This window comes from Carassius carassius, chromosome 6, assembly GCF_963082965.1.
Source record: "Carassius carassius chromosome 6, fCarCar2.1, whole genome shotgun sequence".
NCBI classification, from domain to species: Eukaryota; Metazoa; Chordata; class Actinopteri; order Cypriniformes; family Cyprinidae; genus Carassius; species Carassius carassius.
Window position 1 is genome coordinate 30189216 of NC_081760.1, and position 16793 is coordinate 30206008.

A 16793-nucleotide genomic window follows, 5' to 3' on the forward strand; every position below is an offset into this window, starting at 1 on the left:
TACATCTATGACTGCCATTTAAAAAAAAAATCAAATCTCAGGCTATTTATCTATATTTTAGTATTTTTAAATAAACTTTTTTTTTCACCAATAAAAAAAATAAATGAATTAACAGACACACATGTGTTATTTATATTAAGGAAATTATTTGTAATAAAGTTTATTAAGAGTCTTAAAAGTTTAGGTTAGAGATATAAAGCACATATTAATGGCTTATTCTGTATGATCGTATTTTAGATCCTTTTCCCCATACCTATGAGTACATTGAGGCAAAATTCATAGTTAATAGTTAGTTACAGTAATAGTGAGAATTGGAATGAACTGTGATTTGACAGGAGTTATTTTTCTTGTGGTGTTGCACCCTTTAACTTCTAGCTTTATGCAGTGGGTATTGTTTCTGTCGCATGGTTGTTCTGAAATCCAGCTAAACTATCAAACAAAGAAGTCTCAAAGATTCCATGCTGCATGTTGTGACGTAAATCATGGCTAAAGGAGATTTTAATTAAGGTAAATGGCAGATATTGGCACAGCAGTCTTGCTGCTAATCCTTTGGCAATGAGTTTCATCAGGGACAGATCACTGTGTTAATCCCAGAGAAATGGCTGGAAACTCTTCAGCACACAAGAAGTCAGGAGGGGGTCGCAGTGTTGCACTGGCCTACTTACCTTCTTGTCATTAAAAAAAAAAAAAAAAAAATTGCTGTTAACAAGGATCAGACTGACAGCTTGAAGGCTTGTTTCTCTCACTGTGGTCAGTAAATTGTAGCCCTATAAGATAGTTACATAAAAAGGAACAATGTGGACCTTTTGAGACACTCACTCCAAATTGTCATTTTTTTATATGATTGTTTTTGCAGACGTTTAATTTAATTTTATTTTATTTTATTTTATATATGCATTTTTAAAGAGTTTTTTTTTCTTTAGATTTAAAGTTGTGATGAAATGGAGGCAGCAACAGATCTTCTGTATGTTGTACTTCTGGTAATTGATTTGATTTTGAGATGCAAGCACTGAACCATTTTTAAATCAAAACAAAAAAGACCATTCATTTACATAACAGCCTAAAATCACTAACTTTTGAAAACGGGTTTCAAAGAGCATGTTTTTTGGAAACAATACTGTTATCATCTCCATCTAAAACAGTAAAATGACTATTTGTGAACACGGTGATGTCATGCGCATATGTATTATTGCATATGTGTTCAGTCTAAAAGTATGCATGAGTTTCTTTACAATTACTGGCCTAGCATGCATAATGAAGTGTTTTTAGTTTTTTTTATGGATTACTGAGAATGGGGATCGTTTTTACAACGTTGTCGTCTATACACAAAACTTCTCTATTTTTGTAGTACATTGTTGCTGTGTAAAAATACCTCAATGCAAGTTTGCAGGTGTAGATTTAAGCAAACTTAATGATTAGAGAAGACCTCTATATGTCACTAGAGGAAACTAATATTACGAGATTTTTTAAAAATACAAATAAATAAATGTATGCACAAGTGAATTGTTCACAATAAAATCTATTACATGCATTTAGAAAATAGACAGGATGAATTTTCATATGCTGACTTTACATTTTTAGTATTCACGCAGACTGAATAATTAAACCCGGTGCTTATTTTTAATCTCAAAGTTACCCACTAACAACAAACTTTTATTTGTGATCACCTCATTTACCAAAAATGTTTACGGACACAGAGAAGCAATTTCAGAACAAAGCGTGTGGCAAACACAAAACTTGTTTGGTGACGGATATGAGCTTGATAGATCTTGCTTGTCAAACACACAGTAAGTACCATTCATTAATAAAAAAATGAGTTTGTGCCAACAAATAAAGTACATCAGGTGCTTGTGCAACAGTCGCTTGTTGTCCATCATGAAGCTGAATGGAACAGTTAGGAAAATAACTTGAATCGACACACAGAGTTGCAAGGTTTATTAGAGAATCAGGACTATAAAGGTATGCAGGATTCTACTAGTCTCTGAGCAAACCACATAACTAGTCCTTTTCTAAATGTAATACTATAGCCAACCTGGCCGTGGTTAGTGATACAGTAATATAATTAAAGAAATGGATTTTTAAATGCAAAAACTAGTGCTTTAGATCACCATATGAATAACTGGGAAGAAGGAGGAAGAAACTTGTTTCAACATAAGTTATCCTAATACTATGGGTCAGATTCATTTTAAATAGTAATAATAATAATAATAATAATAAAATCATTAGGAAGGAAAGCAGCACCTCTGCCTCGGTTTGGGCTGACACTACTGTACCATAGATTATATTCTTTAATATCTCTGTGTATATATGGCCAGTCAGTGAGAATGAACACCACATGAATTGTACCGCAGCCTGCACTGTAAACGTTTCCTTCACGAGTTTGTTTGTTTCTCATTTACAGCGAAAATTGGTTCAAAGAGGATGGGTGGCCAAACCCTCCAACTCACAGACATTTACTGGGCACATACACACACACACGTCGCTGATATGGGACAAGATACAGTTCCAAGAAAATAAGCCGTAACAGGAGAGGTAAAAAGGTTAAATAGTGCGGAGTTAAAAGGAGTCCATGGCCTTGAATTCGCTGAGGGCTTGGACGGGGGAGATGTGTTTCTTCTGCGAGCCTCGTCTGACACGGGTCTGGCACTCCTCTGGTTTCTCTCTCTTCACCAGGGGTTTCTTCTCCGGGGCCTTCATGCGCCAGGACACCACCGGGGAATTGACCGCCGCCGTGCCGTACACCTTCTGATACTTGGTGGAAGCCACATAGGAGGCCTTAACTGTGAGGACCACGGCATTCATCAAGTTCTTGGCCGCATGGATGAGGGATGTAGCACTGTCCAGCTAAAGCAAATGGGAGGAGAACATTCAAGTAAGTCTATTGATGATAGCTATGGCTATGTTTGGAATGAAATAATAATGCACTGTTTTGGTCCTAATTCACAGTAAGTATTAATAATAAATAAATAAAGCGTGAAACAGCATGTGACAATTACACAGTTATAAATAAGATTTTTTTTTTTTTTTGTAATTGAGGTAATGTTTAACTCTATGTCCAAGTATAGATTATCCTAATAGATTATTTGAAGAATAAAGTACGTGTGGCACACCACAGATGTTTGGCTAAGGACAGCTGTTTTCTGACTTGCATACTACTGGTAAAAAGTTTGGAATAATTATGATTTGTTCATGTTTTTGAAATAAGTCTTTTATTATTTGCCATGGCTAATGAGGCTGCTATATATAAAACAAAACAGTACTACAGTGAATATTATTACAATTTACATTAAGTGTCAGATTATCTTCAATAATCGTTCTAATATGCTGATTTGCTGCTTAAGAAACTTATTTCCAATGTTGCCAACAGCTTTTGCTGCAGTTTCTGATCAATAGAAAGTTCAAAAGTACAGCAAATATTTGAAATAGAAATCATCTGTAACATAATAAGCATCTTTACTCTGACATTGATTGATTAAGTCTTATCACATTTTCCACCAAAACTCTAAATTATTCTTATCTTTTGACTGGTAGTGTTCACGCTGGACGAAGCCCATTATCTAGGTCTATTAGACCTTTTGAAGCTTTTGAAGCACATACAGTACAACAAGCATACTTTATGATTTAATCAAAATCTGTATACCCAAAATCGCCTTACCCCTGAAACAATGAGTTCTCCTCCCAGGTTCTGCACCTCAGCCTTGACCTTGCTGCAGATGTTGAGCTGGTGGCAGTATAGGGCGATTCTCTGGAGGTATGCCAATAAGTCCTGCTTACAGGCTGAGTCTGGGCACTAAAAGAGATGGAAAAACATAGCAGACACTTGACCTTTACATATTCACTGTGTATAGCAAATATGAGGTGAGCAGGGTGAAGCGATGATGACTGAAGATGAAATTAGCTCAGGGGTTTGTCATCATCACATTTTGGCTAAAGTAGGCTCATTCGTAAATCTCCTGTTATCATCACAATTGTTTATTTTGTTAATAGGAACACTGTACACATAAAAATAAAGCACAACATTAAACAAGCACAATGAAACGGAAAGTACTTCTCATCCCTGAGGGTTTGAGGAAACATTTTATAATGGACAGCAGCCCATATTACAGTAAATAAAACAACCTTATTTTCCTTTAAATGTTTTGAAGCAAGCTAGTGGGGAGAGATGCATGGACTGTTTCTGATGTAATGACACAGCGATTGCTTATCTCATGAATATGTATTAGGTCATGATTATATGTTGTTGTGTAACCTTCCTGCAGTCACAAACTACTTAATATTCATTAGCCAGGACTTACATTCATTAACCAGTTTTACATTATGTGCTTTTATTTCTATAATTTAACAGATTGTTACTGTTGTTTTGATAACTATTTGTAAGCACGCACCCATCTTTCAAATATATCTGTTTGGAAATTGGATCTGTTTTATTCTTTAACACATCAAAACTGTAATGTGGAGAATGCAATATCAAATTAATTTGTCAATAAGAAAATTGTTGTCTATTTTTCCATCTATAGGTTCATTCTGTGTAGTGCATTTACATTTTAAGAACGACCCCTGTACTGTTTTTTTCCTCCCTTTCAAAGCCATAGATGAGTACTTTCAATTTAATATTAAGACTTTTTGGAAAAATAATAATTTTGCACATACAGCACCTCGCATGCCAAGACAAGATTACCGCTTTGACACACTTCTAACACAGCGGTTAACTCAGTGACTTTGCATAAAGTAATAAGACCTGTCAGTTGTTGTTAAATAGTTGGTTCCAATTTTTTCTCCCTTAGCGTCACATGAACTTTGAGTGAAAAAGACTGATGAGACACATTTAATAACTGTTGAAGCTGCTTTATCTTTGACACGGCTGAGAATCTGTAACGTCCTTAGTGTTTAGAGATCGAGTGTCTCTCTTCAGGAGGCAACCTCTCGCTGTGCCGGAAGATGGCAATGGGGAAATGGAGAAATATAGAACCCTCTTTTCTCGCCTCCAGGGCCCAGCAGCTTTAGGTCTGCTGTGTCAAGTGCAGCAGTTACAGGAGCTGCTTGCATGCAATTCTGAGGAGGGCTGACTTCTGTCATGATCACAAAAACTCCACTGTGGCCCAGCCAGGCAGTCCTCTATAACAAAACTGCTTTTAAAATATCTTCAATATATTAATACCAGCTGAACTGCAGTAGTAGTCATGTTCGCATTTTCTTTTCAGTTGCATCCATAGTATTTAATCCGTGGTTTTGTGGAACAGAACCAAATTAGGCATATATTTTCACCAAAATATATTCAGTTGTATGTATATGAAGCATTATGTTATTCCTTTTAATGTCTGTTTTAACTGTTACATGATTAGTTACAATTAGCATTGTGTTTGACAACCACAGCTTTACAATATTCTACCATTATACATTTAACTTATTGTGCACCAAAACATTCAAAGCTTTACATACAGTAAAACGATACATACTGTATCATATGATGGCTGTTGTTTCTGAATTGTTTTTATCTTTTCCAGCACTGACAAGCAGCTTGATTATTGAGCACCTGGTTCTGTTTTGCACCGCCTACTCAGAGATTCTTTCTAAAATGAATACAGTACCTTGATAAGTCCAGAGAACCCCAGATGGCCATTAGTTGTAAATACTGTGTTAGTGGGAAAATGGTTTGATAAGAGACAAGTCAAGCCACCTGTTCAAACTACCCAATAAACACAACGTGTGGCAGTGGAAAGCATGGATTGCTGCTATGGGCGGGACACAATGGCCTGAAGGGAGGGGTGTTCTGTTTTGGAAAGCAGGAACAGTCTGGCAGTCTCAGATGTGCTTGTACACTCGGATTACACTCTGATCAGCAATGTGATCAGGTTCCCCCTCACTCTTTTCCCTTTATCTAAGGGAAAAGAAATACGGCCAGAAAACAACAAAAACAGCATGAGGCCTGGCCAGTGGTGACACAGCAGGTTTCAGGCTTCTTGTATCTTTTTGATTAGTCTTCCAGTGTTGATGACAACAAAAGGGTAATTCCTGTTACAGTGGGTACAGAAAAGAATCAGCCCCTTTAAAATAATCACATTTTGCAGCCTGAAGTTGCAAAAAGCATCACCCCCTTGTGTCAGTATTTTGTTGATCCACCTTCTGCTTTAATGACAGCCTTTAGTCTGTTGGGATTCGTCTCTACTAACTTTGCACATCTAGGCTTTGCAATATTTCCCCACTCTTCTTTGCAGAACTGCTCAAGTTCAGTTCAATTTGATGGTGACTGTTTGTGGACTGCAGTCTACAAGTAATTCCAAATATTTTCAGTGGGGTTTCAGTCTGAGCTCTGACTAGGCCATGTAAGGACATTCATCTTTTTCTGCTTCAACCACGGTGTGTTCAGTTTTGCTGTGTGCTTTCGGTCATTGTCATGTTGGAAGGTAAAGCTTCTTCCCATAGACAACTTTCTGGCATAGGGCAGCAGATTTTCCTTAAATAGTTGATGGAATTTTGCCACCGTCCAAGTGCTCCAGTCCCTGCTGCAGAGAAACACCCCATAACAGGATATTACCACCACGATGCTTTACTTTAGGAATGGTTTGTTTTGGCAAAGCTCATTTGTGAATGCATGTGGCCTTTCTTGAGGTGTGGCTTTTTCTTGCAACCCTCCTATACAACCCACATTTGTGGAGAATTTGTGATATTGTTGTCACATGCACACAATGACCACTCTTTGTCATAAATTCAAGAATTGCTGCAGTCCTCTTGGTAGCCTCTCTGACCAGTTTCCACCTGGCACTTTCATTCAGTTGGGAGCAATCTCCGGATCCAGGGAGGGCCTGTGTTGTAACAAATAACTTCCACTTCTAAATAATAGACTTCACTGTGGTTCTAGACATTGATAAAGCCTTTAAAATCATTTTGTATCCTTCTTATTCCCTGTCAGGTTCTTGATATGTGCTCTCATTACATTCATGTTGTATACCAAAGACAGAAGTCTAAACCTGTCAGCAAACAAAACCTGGCCTGTCAGTTGGACAGGAACAAAGCTGATGTCTTACCTGCTTTTACCAGTCAGTCAGAAGTCAACATTTTGCCTTTGACTAAAATCACAAACAACTATGTGAGTCTTTCAGCCCTCATTGACAAGTTTGTCTTCTCACATATGTGCATATGTACAAAGAAGTGCATATGAGAACATGAAAGTGCACTACATATAGTAGCAGGAAAGAACCAGATGGTGCTTGATATAGCAGCCACCTACACATGCATACTGACGCACTCATAGGCACACCCTTAGCCTTTCTTTTATTTAAAAGTAGAAGAGTTGATTAACTGTTGAAAAGTGTCAGTCAGCAGGTTCTGAAGATGTTGCTCAACTAATAATAAATTCAACACCTCATAGGAGCTCATTATATTACACACAACCCAGGGCTTTGATCTCACATCTCCATTGAGACACAAATGGAAAAAAGGGGTATTCTGACCTGGTCAGCCACGGCACGGGCAAGCTTGTCCATTCTGGATCCGGCTTCTGCGATTTTCTTTGCAGCATTGATCACATCAGAGGAATTCTTCAGAGGACCTTTGCCTCTGCAATAGCACAAAAACCCAGATTGTTACTCTATTAGCTGATTCCTCAAAATGGGCAGAGTGCAAGCTGCACAGAAAGCAAGCAACTCCCCAACATACAGTATGGTAGCAAATCCCAAATCAGAAGAAACTAAAAAAAACACACAATCAGCTACACTATCAGAAAAAAATGCATATTAGTTCTTTAAAGGTACATATTAGTAGCAAAATATTGGTAGCACTTTATTTTACAGTCCTGCTCCTCATGTACATACTATGTACTTATTATAGTAATTACAATAACTATGTAATAACTAGGTACTAACCCTGAACCTACTCCTAAACCAAACCCTACCCCATGTAGTTACCTTGTATTACCAGAACGTTCTTAGAAATATACACTGTAAGTACACTATAAGTACATGAAAGTACACGTACTGTAAAATAAAGTGCAAAAGGGAAAGAGAGTGTGGAGCAAAAATAACTATTAGAATAATGAATATGTAAGTTCTCACGAAAAAGACCCCTTAAGGCTGATACAAGAACCCTCTGCATTTATATTATCATCTGTCTAAATGTTTGCAGAATTCTCGTTGACGTGGATGGATGTACCTAGTGAAGTCAGTCATCTCCATCATGATCATACACATCTGTTTGGCCAGCACGATGATGTCGTTTCCATTGTCGTCCCACTTGGCGACCTCTGCGTCCAGCTTGCTCTTTTCCTGCCTGAAGCTCTCCACCTGTTCAGCAATCTTGGCCTTCTCTTCCTGAGGCAGCTGAGCCATGATAGCCTATGGGGGGGGGGGGTAGTGATAGGACACAAGATAAAGATCAGTTAGACACGTCGCAAAAGTTTTTTTTGCAACACATGCCCTTGTTTCTGGTTAAAGGTTTGAAAAGAAAGTACCCTCCATTTAGGTTGACTTGGTTTAACCCCAGTGAAATGCCTCTGTATAAGGTTTTGAAAATTAACACTTAATCATAAGACCTTCTGGAACCCCATGACATCTCATGCTCATAAAGAGAAAATCCATCCTCTTTTCTTTCCCCCTCTCCTTGTCAAGGAATAAATTCTCGCTCTGTAGCGATTCTGAGCCAGTCTGAAAGGGCATTAATCTATCTGCAAGGTCACAGGCACTGTTAAGGCACAGTATTATTTGTGAGATAAATGTATAATTACCTCACTTCTTACACCAGTCAATGAATTATGCATTTGTTCAACATTCAGTCAGAGCGGACGGACAAAACCAAAGCAGGGAACTCTGGATGCCATCAAGTGGGTCATTACTGAGAAAGATAGGTTTCACAGAGATGATCTTTTCCGCAGTTTTGTCTGAATTTAGTGGAGATACGCCATCATAGCTAAAGGATGTCATAACATAAGAGCTAATTAAGAGCCAGCTGCTCATTTAAGATTTGTAGCTTTTTGCTTGTTTATTTAACAAGCAATTACACACTAAAAAGAAAAGAAGTCCTCAGAGAAAATGTGATTAAAAGATGAAAATGATTTATTTTTCAGATAGGGTGCACTTCTGGGCATTTCAAATGGAGGGGTTGTTGCAACAGTGTCTGTGTCCGGAAAAAAATATAAACATAAGCATTTTTTTTTATGGTAAATGTCCCATATAACTGTGTGATGGCTTTTGAAAAAGCGGTTGAAAGGATTATGTTGTAAATGGTTCCTTGGTTATGACTAAAGCTCATTTAAAGTTCAAATTTAAATTCTTTAAATTCCAAGTCTCGTTTTAGCTTGGAAGTGATTACCACACTGTTTTAACACTTGTGGATCCAGTCAGAAATATACCCATCCAAAGAGCCAATCAGCTCTTTAAATACATTTGAGGCAGCCAATCGGCATTAATGAGCTGCTGCTTGGTTAATCCCAACTCCTCAGATCCTAAAAGTGGATGTGATTTATGGATGGACGGTAAATAGAAGGGAGAGAGCACATTTCTTCCTTTAGCCTTTCTTAGAATTCACTTATCCCGAATCTCTTTGGCTCCTAACCGATAACAAGAGAGAGTGCAGGCAGCTTAATGCTCCAACAAATCCTTCCCCATACGCACCGGTGCCGATTCATTCAACACACTCATATTGTGTGCTGAACGTCTGCACGTGTATGTGTGCACACTTCTGGATTAGAAATCCCTCAGAAATGCTTTTTAATTTTTCTCATTTGAAATAAAGTGGCCTAGATACTGGAGTTCAATTTTATGGCTGACCTATCAGCACTGTTATCCTATCATGGAGCTAGGAGATAGAGCAGTGTTTTCTATGTGTCTGTCTGAAAGTGCGAACAAATGGCTGCTCTTATTTCTCTCTTATGAGAACTCAAAATCCATAAAACTTAGTCAAAGACTATATCAATATAACAGTAGTGATGCACATTTGATTTGCAAAAACACATTCATTCAAAGTAACATTCAGCATCTATGCATAAGATGCTACATGAACTCCACTGAACTGAAAAAAAATTCCACTGTCATTTTTTTTTCTATCTTCCTATACAAATGATAATTTCCTCTCATTCATGGAAGAAAATTTCTTCTCAAGAGTAATTTATATCAAGCTGAGTGATGGTGTGTATTTGCGTGTGAAAGTCAGTGGTACTCCTTGGCTACATACTGATATTCTTGTAATGTCTTCTAAGCAATATACTGATATTCTTGTAATGTCTCACTATTCACACATACACTAATGTGGATTAAGCCTCAAACCCCAGTAAACTCTTCAAATGCCGGCTGACACAGGCAGGCACACTAAGGGGGTGACATTGCCAAAAGTCTCATTTGTAGTCATATTTTACTACTATGCAGTCTCTTCAGAGAGTTTACGAAACTAGGACCAGTGCATGCTCCCCTGCTATGTTTAATATTGAAGCTTATATATCTAGTCCTTGTTTCAAAACCTACATTCCAAAATGGAACCTTATAAGTGATTGAACATTCTACTGTACAGTGGCAGCAACAGGATCGTGAGCAATTTGATGTGCAATGTAGATTCGACTCACAATTTATTTACACAAAATTAGCTGTTAGCATGTTGCTAACTAAACAGTCGTGTTAAAAATGCCTTTACATTATATTTATTTTCTTCCTTGCTGTAGTGAAGGAACACAAATCAAATTTCTCTTGCTTCGTCCACCATCTTGCATGTGTATCATAAGATTTCCTTCTACTTAACAAGGATGCTTGTTGTGCTGCCTTAGAATCTGTGTTTTTGCATTGAGAGAATACATGTCTTAAATGCCCTTATGTAGAAAGTTCAATAGGCTTAAAAAAAAAAAAAATATATATATATATATATATATATTAGGGGTGTAACGGTTCACAAAATTCACGGTTCGGTTCGATACAATACACTGGTGTCACGGTTCGGTTCGGTACGGTTCGGTACGTTTTAGATACAGCAAAAAGAAAAAATTGGCAGATACATTTCCTTGATTTTTAAAAAAAATGTTTTATTTATTAAAACTAACAAAGTATGTTTTTTTTTTTTTTTTTTACATTGAACAATGATGGAGCTATTCTTTACCCATCTTCTATGGTGTTTTCTTAGCAGCATACTGTATAAAACAAAAACAGCTCCTTATAAAAAAATGAAAATGTTATATTATTGTAGTAGTTATGAACAAATACAAAGATGTAACTTTTTATATGGAACTCTATAACTCTTTATATTGAGTGTGTTTTTACTCAATTGGTTCTCTATAGGGCTTATGTTTTTTGGAACAAAGCAGGAATTACGGTCTGTCTGAAATGGGCTCGTGAAGGAATATTGTAACGGGCAGGGCCGGCCCTGACCAATTTGCTGCCCTAGGCAAGATTTTACCTGGCGCCCCATGCATCACAGGCCATTTCACCCTGTCATTGTGCTCATGATTTAGCATATATATATATATATATATATATATATATATATATATATATATATATATATATATATAGACACACACACACACACACACATTACAGCAGAACTGTTTCCAACACTCATAATAAATCATCATATTAGAATGATTTCTATTGGATCATGTGATAGACCGGATGTCCCATGTGACACTGAAGAATGGAGTAATGATGCTGAAAATTCAGCTTTGCATCACAGAAATAAATGATAATTTAAAGTATAATAAATTGAAAACAATTTTTTTTAAATTGTAATAATATATAACAATATTAAATTTTTTTTCTGTATTTTTGATCAAATAAATGCAGGCTTGATGAGCAGAAGAAACTTCTTTCAAAAACATTAAAAATAGTAATGTTTCCAAACTTTTGGCCTGTACTGTATCCCCCCAAAACTGCACAACTGTAGAGTAAAACATTAATAAAAAAGTGATAATAAAAAATGCGTCTTAAAACTGACATGATTCACAGTCTGGGGACTCAGAACTCAGAACAACTGCTAACATTAAGTTTAAGGTAAAAATAACTGCCATGAAATTATAGTATCTTACTCCTATGCAATAAATTGTTCTTTCACTACATCTCTTTACATCTGTCTTTATCCTCTTCTCTTTCTTTTTGGCACTGTATCTATCGCAGACTATGCTCATTTATAATGTGTCATGTAAATCCGGCCTTCCGTCACAATCAGGAAACTTTCACCGTGTCTAGAACTGGCGCGAGCTGCCAGGCCCGTTTCTACGAGCTGTGTGTTAACAAAAGCAGTGCTGTCTACATTGGATGCGGCGTCGGGCACGCTACACAACAAATTACCAACAACTGATCGTGCGCGCGCTCTGTATCTGACGCACTTCAAGCACTCGATGGGCGGGGGAAGATTGAACAGCCGGACTATTTTTTTTTTTTTTTTTTTGCTTTTGGTAGTATATCCATTATAGCTTACAGGGAATACAAAGTGCACCCACACACCAGACCTGTTGGTTATTGGAGGATCTTCTATTTCTGGTCTGTTAAACGCATTGGCCATTTTGCAACGAGCCTTCAGCGTGTGTTACTGAGTGTTACCTGTTACGTCGTTTGGGTTATTGGGCTACCTTGTTGAACGCATATCATTATATTTCACAATTTTTTTTTATTTTCCAAATATAATTAATTAGTCCAACGAACCGTTCGGTCCATAATGCGTACCGCGTACCGAACCGAAAGCCTCGTACCGAACGGTTCAATACGAATACGCGTATCGTTACACCCCCAATATATATATATATATATATATATATATATATATATATATATATATATATAAAAATTATATATTATATTCAAAGTTACAGTACATTCTGAGAGTTTTTATTAAACTGGGACCATAAATGTTCATATATGGAGGACTTGAGCATATGTGTCTGCTCCCCTGCTATGATAAATATTAAAAAAATAAATAAAGATGTTAGATGCCATGTGACAGAACTGTAAAGTGCAATCATCACAGGATGTGTATTTTATACTTTGTAACTGCAGTTGAGTATTGCAGCAGAGGCTAAATAATGTTTCATTGTCAAAGAAGTGAAAGACACGTTGTTGTGTGCATGCACTTGAGTGACTGGCCCTCTTGTTATTCTGAGACTAGATGTACACTCAGTGGAGTGATAAGTGTTTTGTATTGTGAAAGTAAACCTGCTGGAAATGATAGCAGGAACAGGAGATGTTCATGTGTCACGTATGAGTCACTCACCCTTGCGCTCTGTCCAGCAATAAGTTGGTCATCTTCTGTCTGGACACTGGTGCGGCTACGGGCATCATAGTCTTCTTGCTCAAAATCAGAATCATCTTCCAATTCTTCTGGAGTCTGGAAGAGAGAGAGAGAGAGAGAGAGAGAGAGAGAGAGAGAGAGAGAGAGAGAGAGAGAGAGAGACACCATTATTGTCACACTTTTGTGGTGTTTCATTAAGAAAAATAAATACTTGATGGAATAATAAAAAAAAAAGTTTAATTTTTTTATTATTTGTTGGAAAATATCAATCAGTATGTTGTTTAAAATAAAGGTTTTGCACATACAGGGTTTGGGGGGACAGAAGGAGTACAGTGAATGATTCATTTTTAAGTGAGATATTCCTTTTAAAGTATCCTAAATGTCATTTTTACTTTCAATTTCAAAACTGGTCTGGAGAGACATTAAAGGAGTAGTTAACTTTCAGAATTAAAATTCTGTCTTCATTTATTCAAGAGGTTGTTTTATTTATTTATTTTTTTATTTATTTTTTTTCTGTTGGTATCCGACAAGTTGATGAGCACCATGGACTTACATGTTTTTTTTTTTTTTCTACTATCGAAGTCAATGGTGCTCAACAACTGTTCGGATACCAACATTTTTCAAAATTACTAAGGAAAAACAAAGTGGTGGGTGAGTAAATGATGACAGAATTTTCATTCTGGAAATGAAATACTCCTTTAACTTGGGGGTTTCTGTCGTCAACAACCTTTTTTGCTTGTTTAAACTATACATCTATATTTTAAAGGTACTCTGCTAAAGCGCCGTTGTCCTTTGTCCTAGAGCTCCAGTTTGGTAACAATTTGGGACACAACATTTGGCAGACATCACGAGCAGCTGTGCGTTGCCACACAATGAGGGGCAAAAGTCCTCTACATCCAACATAAAGACGTGTCAACCATTAAACCAGTCAAATCTCACTAAATAATTCATTCGTCCCACAGTTTGAGTTACAAGTGACTTGCATCATTGTTCTTCAATTCCCTTTTGGCTTTCTTGTGAGAAATATAAAAAGACGTTCCCTCTTAAAGTGGGATCAAACAATATGAGAAGGGGGAAAGGCCTCTAGGTTTTTCGGTATTAAGATGTTGATCTGTTTTCTTGTATTCAGCCTACCAGTAGTTTCAACATCAGTCCCACCAACTGCCTAATGAGCAAATTGGAGACAAAGAAAAGATAGTGTATCTTGACAGCCAACACTGTTTGAGACACTCTAAGTGGCAGTGGCACAAACTATCGATTGAGATATACTATAGCTCGAATCAGCTAAGTAACTTACCCCAAACTGGCAAAGTCTTCTTTGTTACATGTTATAATGGACATCCCAGTGGATAGAGATTTCACGGAGACATAAATGTAGGAGTGTACATTTGTGCACAAACCCATCTTGATTCGATTAGCAGGATACAGTTCTTGACAAATAACTTATTAAATAAATTTTCAAACCTTAAAAGCAGCCACTATCACATGGTGATTGCAATGGCCTTTCTAGGCCGCGGAAAGCATATACACTCTGTATGATTTATCTTTGCGATTTGTGATTTTTGGGGTTGGGGGGGGGGTGGTTCGAAGAATCAATATACAAGAAAAAATAAGTAGGATCTCTATCAAGCTCAGCTTGACATTATTTACTGGCAACACACTGTTCAATGTTGATATCCCCATGAAGAAAGTGTGCATCTTAAAAAAAATGTTTTTTTGCAACAAAAAGACCAGTGTTTGTTAGTCATATTGAACCAAAAACATTCACAGTCTTGGTAAATATACATAACAGGCAAAGGCATAAAAAAATAACATATTCTTATTGTATACCAAGGACATGCTGAATACCACATAAATAATAATGTAATAACTTTAAGCATTAATTCATAATCTAGTGCATCTACTTGTTATCTTCTGTATCAAACGTTACACACCCGCAATAGAAAAAAAGCTAGATTTTTCTAGAAACACTTGTAACTTTTGTTAATAAAATTAACTTGTATTACATTACTACATTATATCAGGGGTTTTCAAACTGGGGTTAAGAAAACCCCCAAGGGGGGATAATATTACAAAATGATTTGTTTTAGGGGTATTTTGTTATAAACCTGAAGCGAAACATTTTCACTTCCAAGTAAATACTCTCAAGATTATATTTTAATAATTTGCTTTGGCTTTATTACAGTGACAAAATAAAAGCCAATTATTTAGTTTTTGAAATGTGTTTTCTTTATAATATCATTCTCACTACTTTTTCACAGCGTATGAATGGTTCTTTACATTGGATCATCATATTTAGGGGTCCCTAGCATCAAAATACTTGGATTACATAACGCTTAACAGTCCATTAGTTAATGGTCACTCAAACAATAATATTTTTTCTAGAAATGTGATGAATTTAAAGGGGTCATGTGACATTGCTAAAAAGAACATAATTTGGTGTAATGAGTTTATGCAGTTTAAGGTTCAAAACACACAATATTTTCCACATAATGTACATTATTGTTTCTTCTGTATGCCCCTCCTTTCTGAAACGCATCGATTTTTACAACTCATCGTTCTGAAAAGCAAGAAGTGCACTGCTTGGCCAGTTATCTAGTGTGTTGTGATTGGCTGAATACCTCAAGCAATGAATTTGTCCTCTTTTGGAAAACCAAACAAAGTAGATTCTCTTTCACAACAAAACACACAACGACTCCACAACATGGTGGAGGCAACAGCGATAATAAAAGTTACACCTTTCTTTGCATGAACATTTGGGTGGCGTTATGCAAATCTTCCCACATCGTGAGGTAGACATTTTTAGAGGGCGTGGTTGACTCTTAACTTTTATACATAATATCTCTTTGGATTTGAGACTTTAGTCGTTGCAACTTTACAGATCTTCTTTATGCACCAAGAACTTGTAACACTCCAAAGAGAAATGAAATCGCATTATATGACCCCTTTAAGAAAATTTTAGTTTTATATATCCACACACTGGAATATGTTTGTGGACCTCTCAGCTGAAAACCCTGGCTCTGTATGATAAAGTCATAACCCACAACATTATTTTCATATGAAATGTGTTTAATGTGTTGTTTTATTTATCACACAAACCACTTGGGCAATAAGCACAGTGAAATCCCCACTTGTGGATAGCAAGGACCTTGTGTGGCCCTCTAACTTGTACGATACTCACTCTTATCATTAGAACTGCTTTCCTGATGTCACGCACTCCATCATAAACGAGACGAGAGGCGTCAATGAACTCGTTCTCTTCGAATGGCTGTGGGGGGCTGGTGCTAAGAGCCTCGATGGCGACCTCAACCTGCTCTGCAAAGCGCGGCATCACTGGTAAAAAAGAAGGACATAGAGAACTGTGTTGAGCTATAGGCTGAGAGAAATCGAAAACAGAACGACATATACACACAAAAACATAAAAAAGGATTACATACATCCCTCAAAAGCCAGAATTTCCCTCAGGTGCCAAACATATCAGAGAGAAGATATAGTCAAAAGTGAGAAAAATGGAGAATATGTGATCTTAAGAAGCTAAGTGTCGAAATTCAGGCAGGCACATCTATTTCTGCCATCTCCTCCCTGTCAGTCAGGCC

At 36.9% G+C, this 16793-nt stretch overlaps 1 protein-coding gene across 1 annotated transcript in view; it reads right to left on the reverse strand.

The window, feature by feature from the left end:
- Nucleotides 1-1920: 1920 nt before the first annotated feature.
- The window catches only part of LOC132142624 (catenin alpha-2), a 405218-nt gene continuing 390345 nt past the window's right edge, over nt 1921-16793 (reverse strand). Inside the window, exons 13-18 of the mRNA XM_059552628.1 lie at nt 16379-16530; nt 13180-13293; nt 8149-8330; nt 7452-7557; nt 3656-3790; nt 1921-2844 (exon numbers count right to left, since the gene is read on the reverse strand). Of these exons, the coding sequence (XP_059408611.1) occupies nt 2557-2844; nt 3656-3790; nt 7452-7557; nt 8149-8330; nt 13180-13293; nt 16379-16530 (977 nt within the window). The 3' untranslated portion in view covers nt 1921-2556. The remainder of the gene's footprint in view (nt 2845-3655; nt 3791-7451; nt 7558-8148; nt 8331-13179; nt 13294-16378; nt 16531-16793) is intronic.